The sequence below is a fragment of the Sylvia atricapilla genome, chromosome 4 (genome assembly GCF_009819655.1).
Source record: "Sylvia atricapilla isolate bSylAtr1 chromosome 4, bSylAtr1.pri, whole genome shotgun sequence".
Taxonomy (NCBI): domain Eukaryota; kingdom Metazoa; phylum Chordata; class Aves; order Passeriformes; family Sylviidae; genus Sylvia; species Sylvia atricapilla.
The window spans coordinates 9,477,009-9,497,175 of NC_089143.1; the positions used below are offsets into that span (position 1 = coordinate 9,477,009).

Here is a 20,167-nt window from a genome sequence, read left to right on the forward strand (position 1 = left end):
CTGTGCACTATAGCTTCAATTGCTTACAACTGCAGCTAACATCTCCAGTTCAGATTATTTATATTTTTGAGTTCAATATGTTTCTTTCCTCTGAATTGTATCCTATTGGATTGCATTACTTAATCTCTTACTGAAGTTTGTCTTCTGTAGAAGTGCAAAGGGAGCTCCTAGAATTTATCACCTCATTCCTTGCACCAGCCACCACACTGCAGTGGTTCCACTGTGCAGACCATGGGAAGTGAGCTGCTGTGATCTCCCTTGAGACCTGTGGGGTAGCACCCTGTCCTGAGTTGTAGTTTAGGATGTATTCTATCACCATCTTCAGTTAATGGCCCATCAATGCCTTTTGCATGACTCAGAGATAACTCCCTCTGGGAGTTATCTCTCTCTTTAATGGGCCATTAAGGCTCTCTTCCATGACTTATCATCCCACTGTGAGATGCTCCGCCCATGGGAAAGAGCCAAGCATTCTCACCTGGATATAAGCTGGGATTTGGGACAGTAGAAGCAGCCCTCACCCACTGGATTCCCAGAGGACCGGAGCTACCAGACCTTTCTACAAAATTTCTGTTTCAGGAAAACCACCTCGTCTGGACTGTTTCCATCACCCTGATCAGGTTGTATTCTGACTCTGTCAGTGGTTTTTCTTTTTGTGTTTATTTTATTTTATTCTATTTTATTTTCCTTTTCTTCTCATTAAATTTTATTTCTGACTTAGAGCCTCTTACTTAGTTTGTTTTCAAAACCACAACACACCCCACCTCCAAAAGTCTGCTGCTGGTCCTTGTGTGCTTTTTGTTGATCCCTCAGGCTATTGGGGTGAAGTAGGTTAACTTGTGTATTCACTCTTCCTTCTGCTGTAGCAAAAGAACATGATCTCACAAGGCTTTTCTTGGCATCAAAGCCAGCTTGATAAGCTCTCGCTTCTGTAATGTTCTTTCTGTTCCTTAAAAGAATTCTTTGAAACCCCCGACCACTTCAGGCATCTGGCTCCACACATACTTGCATTGGCTGGTTCAAGAGGTAAACTGCAGGGAGAGCTGACAGCTGTGGCAGGACAGGGACTTCTGTGGTGACTTTGCCATTGGACATGAGGAACTAATTAACATGCCTTTAGAACCTGACTTTTGGGGTTTTGCCTAACCACAGGGCTAAACCCTAGGAAGTAGTAAAGTGTGGTTACTTTCTGCTGCAGACTAATCATAGTTATCATAAAGATATGAATTAGGTGGTGCATTAGAGCCAGCTTAGATACTGTGTCCAAAAACTTGTTTGAAGGATAATGTCTATACCACATTGGAGGAAATAAATGGTTGTTACAGTTTTGACAGATCTTTGGTGGTCAGGTGCTGGAGTACTGAGTTGGACTGATCTGTTAAAATTGCTTGGCAGAATTCTAGGCACCAGCTTTCAAACATGGCCTCTTGGTGTACTGCTGGACATGACACTCACATCCCATGCCAGAAGGTCAGACATTTAAGATACTCTAGTGTAGAAGTATCTAATCAAATCCATGACTGCTTAGAGAGAACAAGTGATAGACATTAGATTCTTACCAGAAGAGCTTGAAGTGTTGTCCTGTTGTCTAGTTGAACAGTTTTAGGCATGAAGAAGTAGAATTGTTTACCAGGGAAAAGGCTGGGGCTTCCATCATCTGCCAGGACCAAAATTGTATCAGAATCAATTGGTACCAGAACCCCCTCAGTTTGAAGACAGAGATATCAAAACACCTACTTCGTGACTGCTTTGTGCTTTTGTTAAGCCAAGTTTTCCCTTTCCTTAACCTGTCAGAGTTTCTAAGCCAGGAAATTTTCTTTGTTTTTTGGTTTTGTTACTGTATGATTTGTGCAGCTTCCTGGCATTAAACATAACATGTTTTGGACATTCAGTAATAATGGTATTGAAATTTCCCAGTACTTGGGAAATGTGGATCATACTGAAATCTCTGATAACAGATTAGATGTTGATGGAAGTGCTGGTAAAACACATGATCTTGCTTTTGTGTTCTTTGCATAAATAGTAAGTAATTGCACCGAGTTATTGCATTTCATGTGTACAGTTGTTGCAATCTTAATGTTGTACATCAAGGACTTGGTACAGCCTTAAGCTTTAGTCCGTGACTCTCTCTTCTGTCTGTACATATACCTATACCTAAATAAATCTGTGAAGGGAAGGATTTGGTCTGTGTGCAGTATAGCAGCTATATTGCCTCTTAGGTGGTAAGGTAACATTTCTTCTCTTTATGGCATTGACTGTTTTGTGGAATGATTTCATAAATTTATATAGAATAGTGTGTGGTCTTATGAGAATAACAAAAGGTTTTATAGTTGTTTAAACATAACAGTTTAAATAGAAAATGGCTTATTTGAAGCCTAATGCTAGGAAAATATATTTCCTATATAGGTGCTGAAGGTATAAAAAACTGCAAGGTGCTTAAATTGTGAAATGGAGAGCTATGAATTTAACAGGTGCCTGCTGGTTTAGACTTTTAAAAAGTGTAATTGGAGAGCAATGATCTCCCTTGATTATTGTCAGCAAGCAAAACAGGCGTATCCCTGGCACTGTCTAATGCTGCTTGTGCTGATTGAACACTCCCTTGTGTGCTATTTTGTTGAGTTTTCTGTATTTTCCTTATGAAAACATACAGACCAAGGATGGATATATAGTCTCCACCTACTGAGAAGCTATGTTTTTTAAAAGACTTCTTTGATTAATTTCTCCTGAGCTTATTTATTTATATTTTTCTAATACTTGCTCACAAACTCCACTTTTTTGCATTGGCTGCAGCAGCTCTTGTGAAAACATGGTTCTGTTTGTGATGTTTAGGTAGCCTCGAATTTCATTTCATACTAACATTTTCTTTGTGCACAAAGAGTTTTGTGTGTCTGGAAAAAGCCTTTTTAAAGGGCTTGTCCATGTATATCCTGTCCATTTATTTTAGTTAGTTGTAATCTTTTGCGTGACATTGGATTCTGATGAAGTGTTTTGAAGAAAATGGGTTTGATTCCAGTGCCTTCCTGTTGGCATTGAATGCTCATGAAAGGGCTTAAGCAGCAGCATCAGCAACAACAACAATAAAAGTAATAGTAATAATTAAAAAGATAAAAATGCTGAGTTTTGTGAGACTGCTTTAAAAAAAAAAAAAAGCCCACTTTTTCAAAGGACATTAGAAGTGAGAAAGTAAAAAAATATGTGGGTGGTGGTTTTCAGCACTTGCTGACCTTTGGAGTGTGCGGGGGTGGATGCTCAGTCCTGCAGTGGCACATCAGCCCTCACTGGGAGGAAGAGACTGGCTTGCACCTGGAACTCCAAGAGCAGCCCTTGCTGCCCACAGACAGTGGTGCCACATGTCCCACTCTTGAGTCATCCTCTTGATTTGTGTCAGGTACAGATGGATTTCTGAATTTTTCACCTATTAGTGACTCAGACTAAGGTCCATGTGGAATGATTTTTTAATGTGATTCTGCAATATAATTATTAGAGCTGACGCAAGTTTTATTTCAGAAACTTCTGCTGGAGGGTGACTTTTTTGTCCCAAGCAAACTTTTTTTAGGGACATGCCATTTTTCTGAAGTATTCATAAATCAAGGATGACAATGAAAGGAGGTATTCCTCATGAGATGGCACTCCCCTGGACTGCAGATGGGAGAGGTTTGAGTCTTGGTTCTTCATGATTATCTGCTTCATGATAAAGCTGCTCTTATAAAGAATGCAAAGTACTTGAGGGCAGAGAGAGAGAGCAGGGTTGACTTTATAAACTTGGGGTTTGATTTCCCTTAAGGAACACTCAAATTTCTGCTCTGCCTGTCTATTCAGCTTCCCAAGGAATGCCCAACTGTGCCTTTCTTTGCACTGAGCTTGCAAGGGAGCTGTTGTTTTGTGAAACTGCTGGAAAATCTTCGTTTCACTGCAGTGAGATAAAAAAACAAATGTGAGAATTGTGACATTATAAATAATAGCAAACCTCTGAATGAACACCTGATTTACAGTCTTGCAGCCAAGTTCTGGTAAATACATTGCTATCATTAGTACAAGATGAGTTGGTATAAAAATATATCATTCTGTGGCTCGGTGGGCTTGGAGCTGCTCCTAGAATGACAGATTACTGACCCAAAGAGGCACCAAACCCCAAGGAGGAGGAGTATGCAATGTGCAACTCTTGGTAGAAGCATCAGTAAAATTCTACATCTGCAAAATCCTGCCCTGTATCTCCTGATCTCTTCTTTCCAGCCAAAGATATCTTGGTGTAAATAAGATTGTAAAATGGAAAAGCTTTAGTGCTGCTCAGATCATGCTTGGGCAGGTGACACTCTTCTGTGAATTTTCTTTAAGAGCTCCACATAATTGCTGAGGAAAAGAATACAGACAACTGATGGAGTGGAAATTGCAGAGGTACCCACTGACACATGTTGCTCTCTTTGTTAAAGTCTCTCTGGTTTCTGCCTTTCCTTGGAAGCTGTGTGGAGACTGGCATAAGAACTTCATCTTCTTCTTGAGTGATCCTGGTGAAACTCTAAAGCACATGCTCATGCTGGCAGACAGGAGCTGACTCAGAGTCTGCAGATGAAAAGCTTTCTTTAGGGACTGTGTAGTACTCTGACTGCCTATTGTCACTTTTGCATTTCTTTTATAGCATAATTCAATAGAAGCCCTATCTCAAGACCCTGACAGGTCAATTTCTTCTTCACGAGGGAGACAGATGGAAGGTGAAGATTTTCTTATAATTCCACTTGGTCATAATTCCATATGGTCATGGAGAGCCACCATGATAGCAGATTTGCATCATGTGTTTGTCTCCTTTCACAGAAATTCTAGTTCCCTTGGTATTCAGTACCTTGTGGAGATCTATGAGTTTGTAGATAAGAAAGGAGAACAGAGAATTTTGGCTAGCATGTCAAAACTTCAAGATTCTGTGCTGCATTTCAGGCCAGTAATACTAGTAGTTTGTTCTTTTCCACTTGTTCAATGTGTTCTACAGCCAAGTTTGTTGAAACTGAATCTGCTTTCAGCCACACTTCAGTGTAATTAATATAAATGCCAGTAAGTGCAGTTGCTTTTCGTTATGTTCTCCTTCCACTTTATTATGGATTGATCTGTTTAGTTTATGAGGACCATAAAGCAAATATGATAGTTGGATTTCATTTACAAACATGTGGTTTGTTTTATATACGAGCACTGTGGGCAGAGCCTTTCAGGGAGCTCTGCTGACTGCATCAGGCCAGGATTCAAGTCACTGCTGTATTCTAATACCACTGTGACATTGGGAGAGTTACTGCAGGTTATGACTCTTTTCCTTGGCATTCTGTCAGCCTAAGCAGTACTGCAACACTTGTTGTATGTTTTGAAATGTTTCTGCCTTGTCCCACTGAGGTTTGGTTGAAGACAAGACACAGCTTTGCAGGGAACTTTAAGCCTTGCTGAGGTGTATGTCTGTGTAATGAGCCTTATTTTACTTCAGCCTTTGGTGAAAAAACAGACTGGAAATGTAGAGACCTTTTTTGGTTTGATGTACCCTGAGCTCTGTTCCTTTACTGGAGGCAAATATGTAGGTAGGACATATGAGTCCAATTTTCAGACAGTTTAGCAGATGTAATTAAAAGTGGAGATATATACTAACCTTACCTAGGTGAGATACAGAATGTTTTTAATGTACATGGAACACAAACAATCTTTTCAACATGCAAAATCTTAATTTGCTTTTCTTGAGAGCCCTGATAGACTCACTGTGCAAAAGCTGGCACCCTACTGCTCTTCTCTGTGTCTGAAACTTAGACTTTTTATTTTTACTCATTGGTCTCAACTTACTGTTAGCAATTTGAAATTATTTGCAAAGACTCTAGGAATTAACGAAATCAGATATTTTCTTTGTATTGATACTTTTGATACACACATCCTTTTATTCTTTATTACCATATAGAGTTGTTGAGTCGACTGAAGGATTATTTCCCTTTTTTTTTAATTTTCAAATTTTCATCTCTAGTGCCTAATTTGATATTAAAGTACAACTTTACAGTAAAGACAAAACAATATTTGCCATAGAATGCTCTTTCAAATGCTTTTAAGAGATCAACTATGAGAGAGTAAAAATAGGTGGCTCAAAACTATTGCTACCAGTCTGGGTAATCTGAGGATAAAAGCATTTCCAGATAACCTTATTTGATAGAAGTTTAATGTATAACTAGCCATAAATTTGTAATATGTGCTTCAGAGGGCAGATGAAATTGTAGCAGGTGAAATCATGATTTCAGGCCATCAGAAGTTTAAAATAAATAAGTTTTAAAAGGGAAACTGAAATGTCTTTATTTATGTGCATGCAGTTAGTTCTTGGGGAAGCAGATTGTGCTCAGGAGTGTGCAGCCTTGTTTCTAGGCTTTGCAGAACAGGGAGTGTTTGTGAGCTGCAAATTGCAGGCAAGGTGTGTAGGAGGTGGTTATTGATAATAATCTGTTTATTTGTGGTTTTTTTTTCCAGCACAGCATCTGTGCTGGAACCTTAACCATTCCACCTGCCAGGGTCTCAGTTAACATTCTACCTATTTGTCTTACTAGTGCTGGGACCTGTGCTTAATGTTTTTTCTGCTTTTGGTGCCTGTGTCACCTGATCAAAGTGCTTAGGATTGGTCCTTGCTGTTTCAGACAGCTCTAAAGCTGGTCCTGGACCTTGTGGGTTTCCTTAAGACTGCTGAGGAACTGATCATCTTTTGAGTGGTTCTGTTTCCTGATTTAGGAACTGACAAATGATCAAAGATAAATTTATGTGGGGCTGAAACATCCCTGGTTTGAAATCAGCCTGAACCAGTCGAAGTCATTTTATGTGCCAAATCTGTGGCCCTTGATTCCTTTCTAATGCTTCATCAAGGGTATATGCTTCATCATATGGGTAGGCTGCCTATCCTACAAAACATTTTGGTTACATTTTTTCACTGAGACAGCTTATCCTAACTTTCTGCTTCGTGTGACATTTTGCTTTTGTTTTGATATTTCTGATCAGCTTCGATTACATATTTGTAAGAGTTATTTTTGGATGGCACTTGAGATTGAAGCTGCAGAACATAGAAATCCTTGTTGCTTTATTAGTCATCTCAATTGCAGAAATTCAGGTTACAATTTCTGAGTTTGTGTTTCTGTTTAAGGGAGAATGACATTTATGCTTGTGCCCTGTATTAGCACTTACATTAAAAGTAGGGATATTTGTAAATTAACAAATAAATCCAAGGCACAATCTTTATGACAGAGATTGTGTAATTTATATGACAATTTAAAAGGCTTGTGCTAGAATGTTAGAGCTCAGCAGTTTAATTTAAACAACAGGATTAGAAAAAAATTGCAGCCGTTTACTTAGCAAATGTTGCTGTGAATGTATAGATCCAATGACAGAAGTCTTCTTATCTGTGCTCACAAGTAGCCAGCAGATAAAACACACTCCATCTTCTTGCTGTGACAATGCTGGTTTTGCCAGACTGTTCCATTCTACACATGGGGGAAAATCTAATTAAAGAGAGAAGATTGATTTTGAAAAAGACTTAGCATGCCATCTTGTTTTTTTCCCTCACTAAATGCAGGATTAATTGTTATGGCATGTCAAGGCTATGTCTTATATAAATGAAAGAATTGCTTTTTATTTCTAAAAGTAGTTACTCGATTTAACAGTACTGTAGTAGCACAAGCTGACCCACATTCTCTGCAATATAAAGTTTCAGTCAAGTAGTCAAATATACACTGATAATTTAGATGTATCTATCTTAATTTTTTTAAAAAAGTAGAAGAACAGTGGATCTAGCTGGTTTCGTTTTGTCATTAATATTTTTTTTATTATTATTTTTTTTCTTTGTATATGTTGGAATCTGATTCTGAGAAACATCTTGTGTTGGAATATTTTCTGCATGAGGAGTTTGGCTTTGTGGAAGGGGGAAAGAAAAAAATGGTAAATGGGAAGGCATATTCAACTTGAGTGCTACAACTCACTGAGGATCTGATGGGTTTTTTTCCTCAATTACACCACATAAAGACAGATCAGCTTTATGGATTCCCATTAGTAAGAGCACCACTAGAACAGAAACATCACTGCTGCTAGGCTGTTGCAGTTGGTTGGCAGCATGATTAGCTCTAAAAGGAGAAATTTCATTATTGTGGCAGCAGGGACTGGCAGGGTGCCTCTTGGGGGTGGAGGAGCCAGGACAGAAAGCTGGGTACCAGATGGTGATTTCAGGAGGACTAGGTGAAGCAGGAAATAGCTGGAAATGGGAGAAGCTGCATTTAGCAATCAGGCTGACATGCTGATCTTATTCTAATGTGAGGACATCCAGAGTGGAATAGAGAGGGCTGTAGTGATTACTTGCTAGGGCAATGTTGTTGTATTTGATGTTCTGGAGAGGTCCTTCTACCCTCAGCAACTCAGAGTTGTGTGGAGTCATCTGCAGATAGATGTGAGAGCACCATGCTTGCAGCCTTGCTCCTTTCCTGCTCTTGCATTCCCCAAACTGCTCTGCCCACCATCATAATTCACTTTCCTGGCTCTGCTGAGCTTTCTCTTTCCAGCTTCCCTGCTCAATCCAGCTAAGATGTCATTGATGGAGGGAGCAGCAAGAGGAAAATCATTTGCTGTAGTCTCTGATCTACCACAGCACTTCATTTGAATATTTTCTTTCCTTTTCCATTCTGAATGTTTTTGGTGTTGGCTGGAATTTGTGTAGATATCTAGGTAAGAAGAATCAAACAAAAGAAAGCTTCTAGTCTGGATTCTGATTGCAGCTAATAATGCAAATCTGTGGCTTGTTGGGATGCTTTTGGCTGACATGTGTTTAAATACTACCATTTAGCTGATCATAGTTTTACAATGTATGTTTTAACATTGGAATTCACCCTTTGAAGTGAGTTAGCTGGTGTTGAGCTGCAGTCATTGTATAATGAACGTGTTCTCTACAGCTACTTAGACTTTTAACTGAAGCCCAAGTGTATAAGACTTGTGGCTGTAGCCCCGTGGCATGAAGTTGTTATTAAATGTTTTGTGCTCAAATTTCCCTTGCAGAAGGTAAATCTGCTCTATGAAAAGATTTGTCTTATTTTTTCCTGTTTCCTAGATGCAGTGACAAAAGCACGCGAGTTGTCATGAGTACATTGTCTCTCACTGTGTGTGTCACTCATCCAAACCAGAGACTTAAGTGCAAAATGGTTTATTTGTGAGAAGATGGCCAAGAAAGGGTCCCATACTGGAATTTACTGCCTACCTTTCTTTTTATGATTCCCTCCTGTGAGATCAACCCTGTGCTTCTTAGTTCATGTGCTAGATCTGATTCTGCAAATTTTTTTGTGAACCTGCCTTACTGCTGTGTTTTCTTTTACCAGTGCTGCTGTGGTTTCCTGAGTAAGGTGTAATCTCATATTTTCCAATGTATTTAAGTTTTTGCTACAGTATATTGACTCAAACTGTACAGTATTTTTGAATTTGTGCTCCTAGTAAAGTTGTACATTAACAAAAATATAATAGTTGTTTTTAATTACATGTTCATGTTGCTGCAGACTAGCCCCTCCCATACTTTGAGTGTCAAATATCATTAGAAATTCGGAAGATCCTCACTGTTATGCTGTGAGCTTTATTTAGAGTGTTTAACATCTCTCAGGAGCTTCTAAAATATGGTGTTTTCATTTTGTGTTTTCTTCTGGTTTTAATTCTTAAATGGTCCCTCTTTTCAGATTTCAAATTATAATCTATTTCCTGATGCATTGCTGATGCCCTGCGAGCCATGTCAGAAGTACTTCCAGGTCAGATGCCCTTTAAAAGATTCTGCTATGCAAATATGTGAAGTTTTCCACTTATTTTTCTTCTTCTTCTTCTTTCCCGGCACATATTTTACTTTCATTTTGCCTCACACATGAAAAAGAGAAAGCACTTCTTTTTTTTTTTTAACTGTGCTTTTTTGAAGAAACTCTCTATTCAGCTTTTTAAAAACTTTCCATAGACAATACAATGCAAAAAAGTCATTAGATGGCAAAAACAAATTGGTCATGCACTATTCTGTGTTTGTAATGGCATTTTCACTCTCCTTTTTCTAGCTCTATAAGTTTTATGACAAGAATGAAAAACATCGATAAAAACCATTGGAGTGATAGTGTAATTTGTATTATTATGCTCCTTAGAGAATTTGCACTACTCTGTGTTGAACACATTATAGTGGTAAAAGTATTTTTATCTGTATCTGTAAGAATGTTAAAAATCTACAGTTGAGGCTGGGAGCTCTTTTAAAAAGTAAACAAGTTGAAACCCTTAATCAATTGCTGTGACAGATCTTCTACTGAGTTAAGTGCTGTCTTGAAGAACCAACAATTTAACCATGTTATTATTCCCAGTAATGGTAATGTCCTAATTGTTGTTAGCTTTTCACCAGAGTAGACTACTTTTTAGTGTAGTACCCTACTTTTACTCACTTACAACTCAGTAGTGCTCCCCTACTTAAACTGAGATATATGTATCAAGTCAGTGATTCCTGGTCTAGTTGTCTATTTGTGTTTGTTTTTCAGCAGAAGGTAGAAAAATTGAAAATATGGTGCCCTGTGCCAGTAGCATGGTCCTTGCTGGTGGCCAGGTGGCACAAGGAGCTATCTGAGAGGGGGATGGAATCTGCTTGTGGCAGCCCTGGATGCAGGAATCTAGGGTTCCTGCATTTTATTGAAGTTTTTAATTAGGAGGTTGGGATGTGCTTCCTCTGGGAAGAGTGATGTGTTTCAACCATCGTTGTGTCCTGTATAAAGGAGGAGGGACAGGCTTATTGCTCTTCTTCCCTATGCTGTTGTACTCTGCAATCTTTCTTCAGTGCTCTTAGGCATGACCTGCCATTCCGATTTTTTCTGGTGCTTTAGTTAGTCCTGGTCTCATTGCAACTCCTACCCTAGAGATGAAAGATCTGCCCACCTGTATTTCTTCTCTTTTTTGCCTTCTTTTTCTTTCTCACATCTGTGTCTGCTTCCAAGAGCAGAGGGAAGCTGGCCATGTAGATCCCAGGGTGTGGCTGGGAGCGCAGGGTGGTGGCCAGGAGCAGGCTTGTGGCCCCTGGGAGAACAGCCTGCTTCACTCTGTGCACTCCTTGTGCTGCTGTTTGTCTGTTCACTGATTGTCTGAGCACGATGGTTTGATCAATGGATCACCTGAGATGGGGTCAGGAGGGAAGATGGTGTCCAGTGGAAGGTTTGTTTTGACATTTTTCTGTTCATGGTCATACACCAGCCCAACTTAACACCCAAGTCATAAATACTATGTGGGTCACAAAGACTCCTTGCCTCAGTCGTTGAACAATGTGCCAAAGTTCATCAAATCAATGGAGAACCTTTATCAAGCAGTTTAGAAAAAATGTAATACATTTTGTTGCAATGTTTCCAAGAGCTTATTCTTAGCAGTATTTCTGAACAATGAAACAATAACAGCAGAGGGACAAGCTAAAGATAAGCTGGCAGACAAATACTTAAACTATATGTTTATTATCAGGAAGATTATTTTTTTAAGACATTTGTTCAGTGACAAAAACAGTGGCAAGCATTGCATGAAGTAGCTCATTTGTAACAAAGGAGAAGAATAAATTTCAGTCTTGTTCCATATTGTGGTAATTGTATTTATTGGTGAAAAACATAAATACTTGTTTTAATCTGCTGAAGCATGAAGTAAAATGTAATCTAGTAAAATCCCTAGATACCATGCAGTTGCATGAATTCTAAAGGTCAGGCAGTGGAGGCAGGGAAATTATCCTGCCCTATTACTTTATTTTTTTTATGTGACTTTCATGGTGTCAAATTTTGAGTCATTCAGAAAAGAATACAAAGCAGCCAGTTGACGTGTAGAAGCTTTTTGTTGTAAAACGTTTTGGTAACATCTGATCAGATGTGACATTGCTTACATTAGACCTGGCTGGTTTTAAACAAGATTCAGAAAGCTGTGTGTGCACATATGTGTTTATCTGAGAAGTAATTTATAAAGTTCCTTTAAATTTCGTAGTAGTTGTGTTTTAAAGTCTCTTGTGGCTAAAGTTTGTTTCAGGATGTTTGTTAGCTGTTACCTAAGAAGATGGCTTTTGCACAGCATGTGCATGGGGTGATTGGTCTTCTAAAGAATTTGCATTTGGTTTAGACTGACTGACCGGGGCTTGAGAAATTGGCAAACATGAAAAATTGTAAAATTTAGTTTAAATTCTGTTTTTAACAAGTTTTAGAAATTGTTCCTCCACAGCTGGGTGGGTGATTCAGCAAACAAAGGGTATTATTACCTGATCTGCTTGGTTTCAAATGAACCAGAGTGATGTTTGCAAGTGAGCAGTTTTGACAGCACATCAAAGAGGAGGGAACACTAGCAATTGTGCCTGCATTTAGGTAACAATGTGAAGTGCTCCTCTTCACTCCCTTTATATATTATATGTTCTTTTAAAACCCATATATTTAATCTCTTGGAAATCTGGATAGCAGTCAGTTCTGTCAGATATCAAATTTACAAAGATGCAGCACAGCTCAGCTGGAATGATCTGTCATCGGCTAGCTCAAATTACAGCTTTTCATTCCTGGATAAGCCTCAGATACCTTTCTGTGTGCAATATAAGCAGTCAATGATAACTGAGAATTAGGAACAACAGAAAGGGTGTTTCATGTTGTGGCAGATTTATTGTGGAGTGATTTATTAATTGGCCTCTAATTTAATTGCCACGTATCAAACAACAATGACTACTACAGTAAATTGAGGTGTTCATGGAGTACTTGAACAGGTTAGTGGTAACCATAAATAGACAGTATAGGAACAAATTGCAGGGTTTTTTTAATTAGTTTTTCAAAAGATCTACATTTTAATAATTTTAGTAGTCTAAAAATCTGTTCCCTCAATAAATTTACTATTTTTTCAAAATATGGAGCTGTACCGTTGGCAAGAAAAATCAGAAACTTATTTACAAGCAGACAAAAGAATGGTATTATTTAACAGTGCAGTATGTGTTCTTGGCCCTTGGATGTGTGTTGTATCCTTAAGCTTGAATGTTGTAAGCTGTAGAAATAGTAGAACATCTCTGGAGCCAGCCCCTTTTTTTTTTTTTTTTGAAGTTGATTGAATTCCAGCACAGTATTTTGTCAAGGGATTTTTTTTTTCTGCCCCTGGAAATCAAATACATCTTTGTGAAATAATCTTCTGCTTGTATTCCCTGACCCTCTACTTCCCTTCTCTAAAAAAAAATAAAAAAGGTGGCAGGGGAGGGGGAGGAAAGAAAAACAAATAGCAGAGAAAATGCAGGTGTTAGGAAGGAACAACTGACCAGTGAGTCCAGCTTAGCAATAATAGCACTACCTAAAGATGAAAAAGAAGCAGCATTTGTCTGCGGTCTGCTTAGAAATATTTCAAATTTCTGCTCCCTAGTGATGAGCACATGAGGACTCCTTTCCCTTCTCATCCGAGACAGAGGTGAAATACTGAAACAGTTACGGTAAGATAGTGAGGATCCCAGGCATTTGGAAAGGGCACCCCTGCTGTCCTAGAGCCTGCCTGCAACAGAATCAGTACTGAAAAATCTGCCCTGAAATTGTCTTGTATAGGGTCAAGATTTCTGCTTTTTCTCATCTGTGTGATCCTGATGATCTCTCTGTGTGTTTTCCTGCCTCTGTTCTTCCTTATTTAATAAAATAAGATTTTGTCTCTTCTCTTACCCACTTAGGTAATTTTCCTCCTGTCAAACAATTACCTAAAGTGCTACATGCCTTTACCAGAAGCCCTAGCAAAAGAGTGCCTGTGATGAAGGTGTTTGACACCAGTTTCTTTTGCCTTGCAGTCGACTCCGGTGTGGACGCGCTGGCGGTGTTTATGGCAAGCGGCGGCACCACGGACGTCGTGAACCGCAACAGCCCCGCCACTCCCCCCAACACCCTGAACCTGCGCTCCTCACACAACGAGCTCCTGAATGCAGAGATCAGGCACACAGAGACCAAGAACAGCACTCCTCCAAAGTGCAGGAAAAAGTACGCGCTCACTAACATTCAGACGGCCATGGGTCTTTCCGATCCAGCAGCTCAGCCCCTTCTGGGGAACAGCTCTGCCAATATCAAGCTGGTGAAGAATGGAGAAAACCAGCTCAGGAAAGCTGCCGAGCAGGGACAGCAGGATCCCAACAAAAACCTCGGTACCACTGCGGGTGTAAATGTAACTTCTGAGAAGTTTGAAAGCAATGAGCCGATCCCGCAGGATTCCTCTGGCTGTGAAATATTGCCCTCGCAGCCAAGGAGGACCAAGAGCTTCCTGAATTACTATGCCGATCTAGAGACATCAGCTCGAGATCTAGAGCAGGGGTTTGTTGTGACGGAAGATAAATCTGCACAAAGCAACAGCCAGGCTTCTACTGTTATTGTCAATGGGGAGGCCCTGCCCCGGAAACAGAACAAGATGCCAAGCCCAGAGGATGGCCAGGTTGCCACAGTGTCGTCAAGCCCTGAGACAAAGAAAGATCATCCAAAAACCGGGGCCAAAACAGACTGTGCCCTCCACAGGATTCAAAATCTGGCCCCGAGCGATGAGGACTCCAGTTGGACTACCCTGTCCCAGGACAGCGCCTCGCCGAGCTCGCCTGATGAAACAGGTACACAAGCCAAGGCTCCTCACTGCCACTGTGTGAGAACGGGGTTGCTTTGCTTTTCTCAGCTGCTGCCAGGGAGGAGACAGGTGTTAAGCTGTTTTAGTGGGGAAGTGCATCATATCAAAATACAAGCCCTGGCTTTGCACAGCTGCTTGGCTGTGAGAGAATTCTTGGAAGCTTCCTGGCAGGTTGTAGCAGCTTTAAGAAAGGCACCAGCAGATGCCGTATACAGGGTCCTTGAAATATGCCAACTACACCTCTTGCTATTTTATAAATAATTGCTCTTCAATAATCAATGGGTGCATGTTGTGAGAAGAACATGATTGCTGGGAGATGCTGAACTACTGATAGCTACTTATGTACAACAAAAAAGCTTTCCTGAACAATGATTTTTAGGTTCAGTAAAGATTTTTACTTTGTAATGTACAGCTTTTTAAGTGTGCCCACTGCCTCCCAGTCATCTGATGATGTGTGCCCTCTCTGTGTGCCAATATGGATAAAGAGGAGCTCTCCCAGCTGAGGAGTTGTGCAGTGAGCCCTGGTGGTGTCCATCCTGGAGGTCTGTGATTTTGGGCATGGACAGGGCTCTTCACTGCCACTGCATCTAGGGTAGGAGGACAGCATCATATGGGGAGTCTTTACAGCTCAGTGCTCTCCAACCCTTGCTTTTAGGCTCCAATAATAGATGTTAAGGCCCAAAGAAACAAAGACACTTATCTAGGGGGAAAAAACCAACATGCAGTAGAGTTTTAGTCATATATAACTTCTGGGAAGTGACAAAAAATCCCCCAGTATTGAGAACAGTTAATCCATAAAAGAATGTAGTCCATCGGATACCTGGGGAATTAATACTGTTCAGTCCAGAGATTGTATTTAGCACTTCATTTTATGCAGAAATATTAAAGAAATATGGTTTTCCTGAGGAGACACAGTTGAAAATAACAATATGCTTCTTTCAGGACTTCTGAATTGCTTTGTCTTTCACTTCCCACTACTAACAATATTTCATTATTCGAATCCTGGAAATCTGAATGTTGTTTTGTGAGGTATTTTTGTTCTTTTGTTTCATTTGTTTTCTTTTGGAGTTGTGTAATTCAAAAAGTCTGAAAAATTTATTCTTAATTGATTGCACTGGGAATGCATCATTGTTAGATAAAATCCTCCTGAAGTCTCCTTAGGGCAGGATACTTGTACGTGTGGTCTAATAAAAAGGTGTTTTCAAGAGCCTTGACCTTCTCTCTGAGTGAAGAGGTCAAAAATAAATACAACTCAGTTTAAAGATACAAAGCAACTGACTTATTTAAACAAATGTTAGTGTTGATAAACAGGTATGATAGAATCCATTAATAACGGGCACTGAATACCACAAACACAGTACAGTATAAGAAATGTGTTTTGAGGAAACTCTTCTTTCTTCTCCAGGGAAATTACTTGTATGTGCATCTTGACAAGAACTGCATTGACCTCACCTTTCAAATAATTTTAGTAGTGTTTTCAGCTATCTAACCTTATTTCTGAGATTCAGTACTTCAAAAAAAAAAAAAAAAAAAAAAACAAACCAAAAAAAATAGAACAAGAGTCTGCAGTGATTTTCAAAGCAGAAAAAACCTATAGTCAGCAAAGCAATGGGATGTCATCGAGATCTTAGCACATGCCAAGCCCTAATGGGTTTTCAGGCAGCCTTCCTAGAGACAGGCAGCGACTTGCCACCAGAGCTGATTGACACCCAGCACTGCAGGCAGTCCCCCAGACAAGGAAACCTGCCTCCCTTGGCCTCGGGCACTGCATCTCCCCTGGGACCTTCTGTACCTCTCCAGCTGAATCCTCTGTCATCTGGAGAGGCTTATGAATAACCAGACACCAGCTCCAGGTGGTTTTAATACCAAAAATGACCAGAACTGGGTTCACATAATGGGGAACTCTCCCTCTTTCTCTCTTAAGAAACTTCCCTTAGTCTAGCTTTCAGAGGAAACACATCTTGTGTTATTACACCATCTGCCTCTTCCTTCTCTCCCTCTCTGTGTAGTCATCACTTTCACCTGGATGAATTTGTATGTATTCATTGTATGAATCTGTGTGGTGCAAGCAGCAGCAAAGCACATGCCCCGGAACTCAAACCTAGGAGAGAATGAGGGTGATGTTTTCTGTTTGTGGCTTGCTTTTTTTGTTTGGTTGCTTTTGTTAAGAAGCTCCCTAGAAGGCAGGCACATTTCTTAATCTTCATATCACCTGAAAAACAATTTCAGTGGAAAGTTATTTTACAATAGTAAAGTGCAGTGCTCTGTGTAATAATCTCTAATGAATTAGAAATGGGAATTCTTGAAGAAATAAAAAGAATTCTCTTTGCTTCCAAACCAAGAATAAAACTGGAATTTGCTTTTGCTTTCTGTTTTAATTTAGATAAACCCCCTCCTTCTAGAGCCAGGAATAGCCACATAATTAGGAAAGTCCCTGAGATGTGGGACACATGGTGCTAGAGAGCCACAGATGTTTCTTGCTTTGTGCCAGCTGCCCTTCTTGCTCTCTTCAGGGTTGTGGGAGGATGTGCAGGGGCAGCCTCTGACTGCCTGGTCTCTCAGCCTTTGGGTCACGTGGTGCCTCATTTCTCCCAAGCTGAAATCAAAGGGGTATTAAAACTACAACTGTCATCTTTTTCAGACGTGCTGCTGCTGTGTGCAACTGCAATATTCCAAATGTCTGGCTGCTGCTGGTCTTTGAGCAGATACCAGAGGGCAGTTGAATAGCTGGTTACAAGTAAACGAGTTCAATGCTGTGCAGAAATTGGCAGCTGTGAGACTGGCCCTTAGGGATCAGGAGTGCTGCTCTTGTAAAGAAAGCCCAGTGTTCTGAAATAACAGCATGTCTGGAGAGAATAGCCCTCTTAATACAATAAAAATTACAGTAAATCATGAACTGGTCATAAACACTTACAGCAGTGGTCAATTCTGCCTCTGATTTTAACCAGCATCTTTGAGCAAATTAAAATGGATGTCCTCTTGAAAGCACGATTCTTTCTTTGCAGTACCTATCTGATACAGACAATAGGTCTGTTACTTGCTCAGAACATGTTTTCTGTGTTTCTGAGTGGGGGAAAAAGATTTATGTTCTAAAACTATATTCGATTACATTGTGGATTAACACAAGTTGAAACTAGAGAGAGAACCACCTATAGAGTTGTTGGGTTCCAAGTATACACCAGATTTTTAGATTTTTGGGAATGGCAACTTGTAATATTGGGCTGTTTTATTTTTTTTTAATCCTGCATGTTACTAATAACCATGTCTCAAGAACAGTGCATGTTTTATAGTCTCAGGCTTGACTGTTTGCTGACTGCTTATGAAATAAGAAAGGTGACGATTGCTCTATATCCCCAGTGTGTGTAGGTGACATTCTGCATGTGAAGTTACTAACTGCATGTTTGTCTCTTATTTGCCATCCCTATAGGAAGATTTTAGGGTCAGTTTAAAAGAAATAAAACTTCAAGGGCAGCTGTGGTTACACAGTGTTCACTCACAGTCTACTGGTAGAAAGCTATAAAATAAATTGAACTTGAAAGCTGATTCTCTCAAGTACACATTGCCACTATCAGTTGCACAGGGAGGCTGCTTGCTGTGTTTAGGCAGTCGGGTTGGGTTTATTCTGTGATTCTCAGTGGAGCTACCTAAATCCCTATGCTTGAGTGTTCTGACTTGAAATCTAAAGATTCCACAATTAAGAGTAATAATCAGTACCCTTTTGAATTGAGCTAGAGAACAAAAATGGGTATGTAAAAGTGAATTAATGTGCTTAAATTCAGGAATGGGAAAAGAGGTGCTTTATACAGCAATGATTAACATCCTCTTCCAAACTCTGTTTGCAATTACCAAAATTTGTGACTATAGAAGAGGTTTTTCAGAACGTGTTGTATGGTCACAGTTACAGTTTCATACTTAACCATTTGCCAGAAAGATAACGACTTTTCAGTTGATCAGAGCCATTCAGTTTCCTCCCTAGAGAGAGCTTGGTTCAACTGCCCACCTGGTGTCCCTTGAGATGTCTGGTGGTGTCCCTTGAGATGTCTGGTGGTGTCCGAGGCAGGCAGCATAGAAGAGGCAAGAGCTAGGACTTGCATTTGGAGAAGCATCACAGGCTGAGCAGGATGCATATATAGGTGACACTCACAGATGAATTAACCAGCTGAATAGAGTCAGAAACACCTGCCCTGTAATGCAAAAATGGAATTTGTTCATATACTGTGTTTTTGTTTTAAAAATAGCTCCTTGTTTAATCTCTGCCATGCTGTTCCAAAAGGGTCTAGGATGGTTTGTCATACAGCTCTCTCCTAGCATGCCATCTCTCCTTGGGTGCCCTGGGGCTAGGGGAGATTGAGTTAGAGGACAGTTGCCTTGTGGGTGGCTGTGCTTTGATTACTAAAGCATTGCTGTGGCTAGCTCAGTGCTTTGGCTACAAGTAGAGTCAAATGCGGCCCAGTGCTAACTGACACAGCTTCATTGATTTTTACCTTACTCCAGCTGAACTTCTGTCCACTTGATGGGAGTCTAACAAACTGGGTTGTTTTGCCCTTGATATTTCATTTCTTGTTTGGTGTTTGTCTTTTCAGGGACGCTTCCCATGCTACCTTAGTAATGGGCGTAATTCCTAATCCAGAAAATATCATAGTGCTGCTTCGTATAAAGTGCAGTACTGTGATTTTGAGCATGTTAAAAATGAGTGTTTTTCTATTCAGTAAAATGTATAGTTGTGGGATAAACAAATTTATCCAGGGCCTGCGCCTGGAACATGTAGAATACCTGCATGGGAAAGTAAAAGGTGGCAATGGGGAGTAGAAGTGGTGCCAAGACAACACAGGGAAGTAAATACCAGCATCATACTGCTGCCTGAGTAGTTCACAAGATGCCCAGAGCACTCCACGTTTCTCTTCTTTCCACAATGCACTTTACATGGATGTGTAGTGTTAAGAGATACTAGGACATGCTTTTTGTGTGCTGTAGCAAAATGGAAAACTCTTCTGAGCATCTATAGGGCAGAGTCAAGTTTCAGAAGTGGTAAATAACTTAATCATGTCAGGAATTTAAATTGACAAACTGTTTTTGGAAACTTTCCAAGTTTTTGTAGTTTAGGAATAGAAGTGTGTAATTTTGGATGCTGCATGTCCTCTCTAAAGTTGAATGCATCTTGCTGGAAAAGCTCTTCTACGTCTTGGATTGTCAGACACAGGAGCAGGCAAAGAGAAAGGGAAAAAATCACAGAAGAGAAAACAGAGAAGTTAATGGGGAAAAGTCAGGTTTCTGATTTCAGAGGGATGATAATGCAGGAAGTTTCACAGAAGAAAAGCCACAGTAAACTGACACCAGACTAACCAGCTCTCCTTAAAAAAAAAAATACTTCATAAAGCTGTTCAAGTAATAAAAAATTATGGTTAAAATTGATCCAGGAAACCTCTGCCTCAGCACTTCTGAATGCTGCATAGAAGTCAGGCCAAACTTCAATCCACCTGATTGATGCTTTGAAGTGAGTATAGATACCTCTGGGGAAGGGAAGGAAGAAACAGTATTATTACCTTTGAGAGGACCCTGTTTGTTA

The 20,167-nt window shown here is 40.0% G+C and overlaps 1 protein-coding gene across 8 annotated transcripts in view; it reads left to right on the plus strand.

The window, feature by feature from the left end:
* APBB2 (amyloid beta precursor protein binding family B member 2) overlaps nt 1–20,167 on the plus strand; it is a 110,601-nt gene that overhangs the window by 10,100 nt on the left and 80,334 nt on the right. For 4 of the 8 annotated variants that reach the window (XM_066317082.1, XM_066317086.1, XM_066317083.1 and 1 more), the window contains exons 2-3: nt 9,693–9,761; nt 13,787–14,587. In XM_066317082.1, coding sequence (XP_066173179.1) covers nt 9,743–9,761; nt 13,787–14,587 — 820 coding nt within the window. In that variant the 5' untranslated portion in view covers nt 9,693–9,742. The remainder of the gene's footprint in view (nt 1–9,692; nt 9,762–13,786; nt 14,588–20,167) is intronic. The other 4 variants (XM_066317079.1, XM_066317084.1, XM_066317081.1 and 1 more) reach the window with 1 other exon arrangement.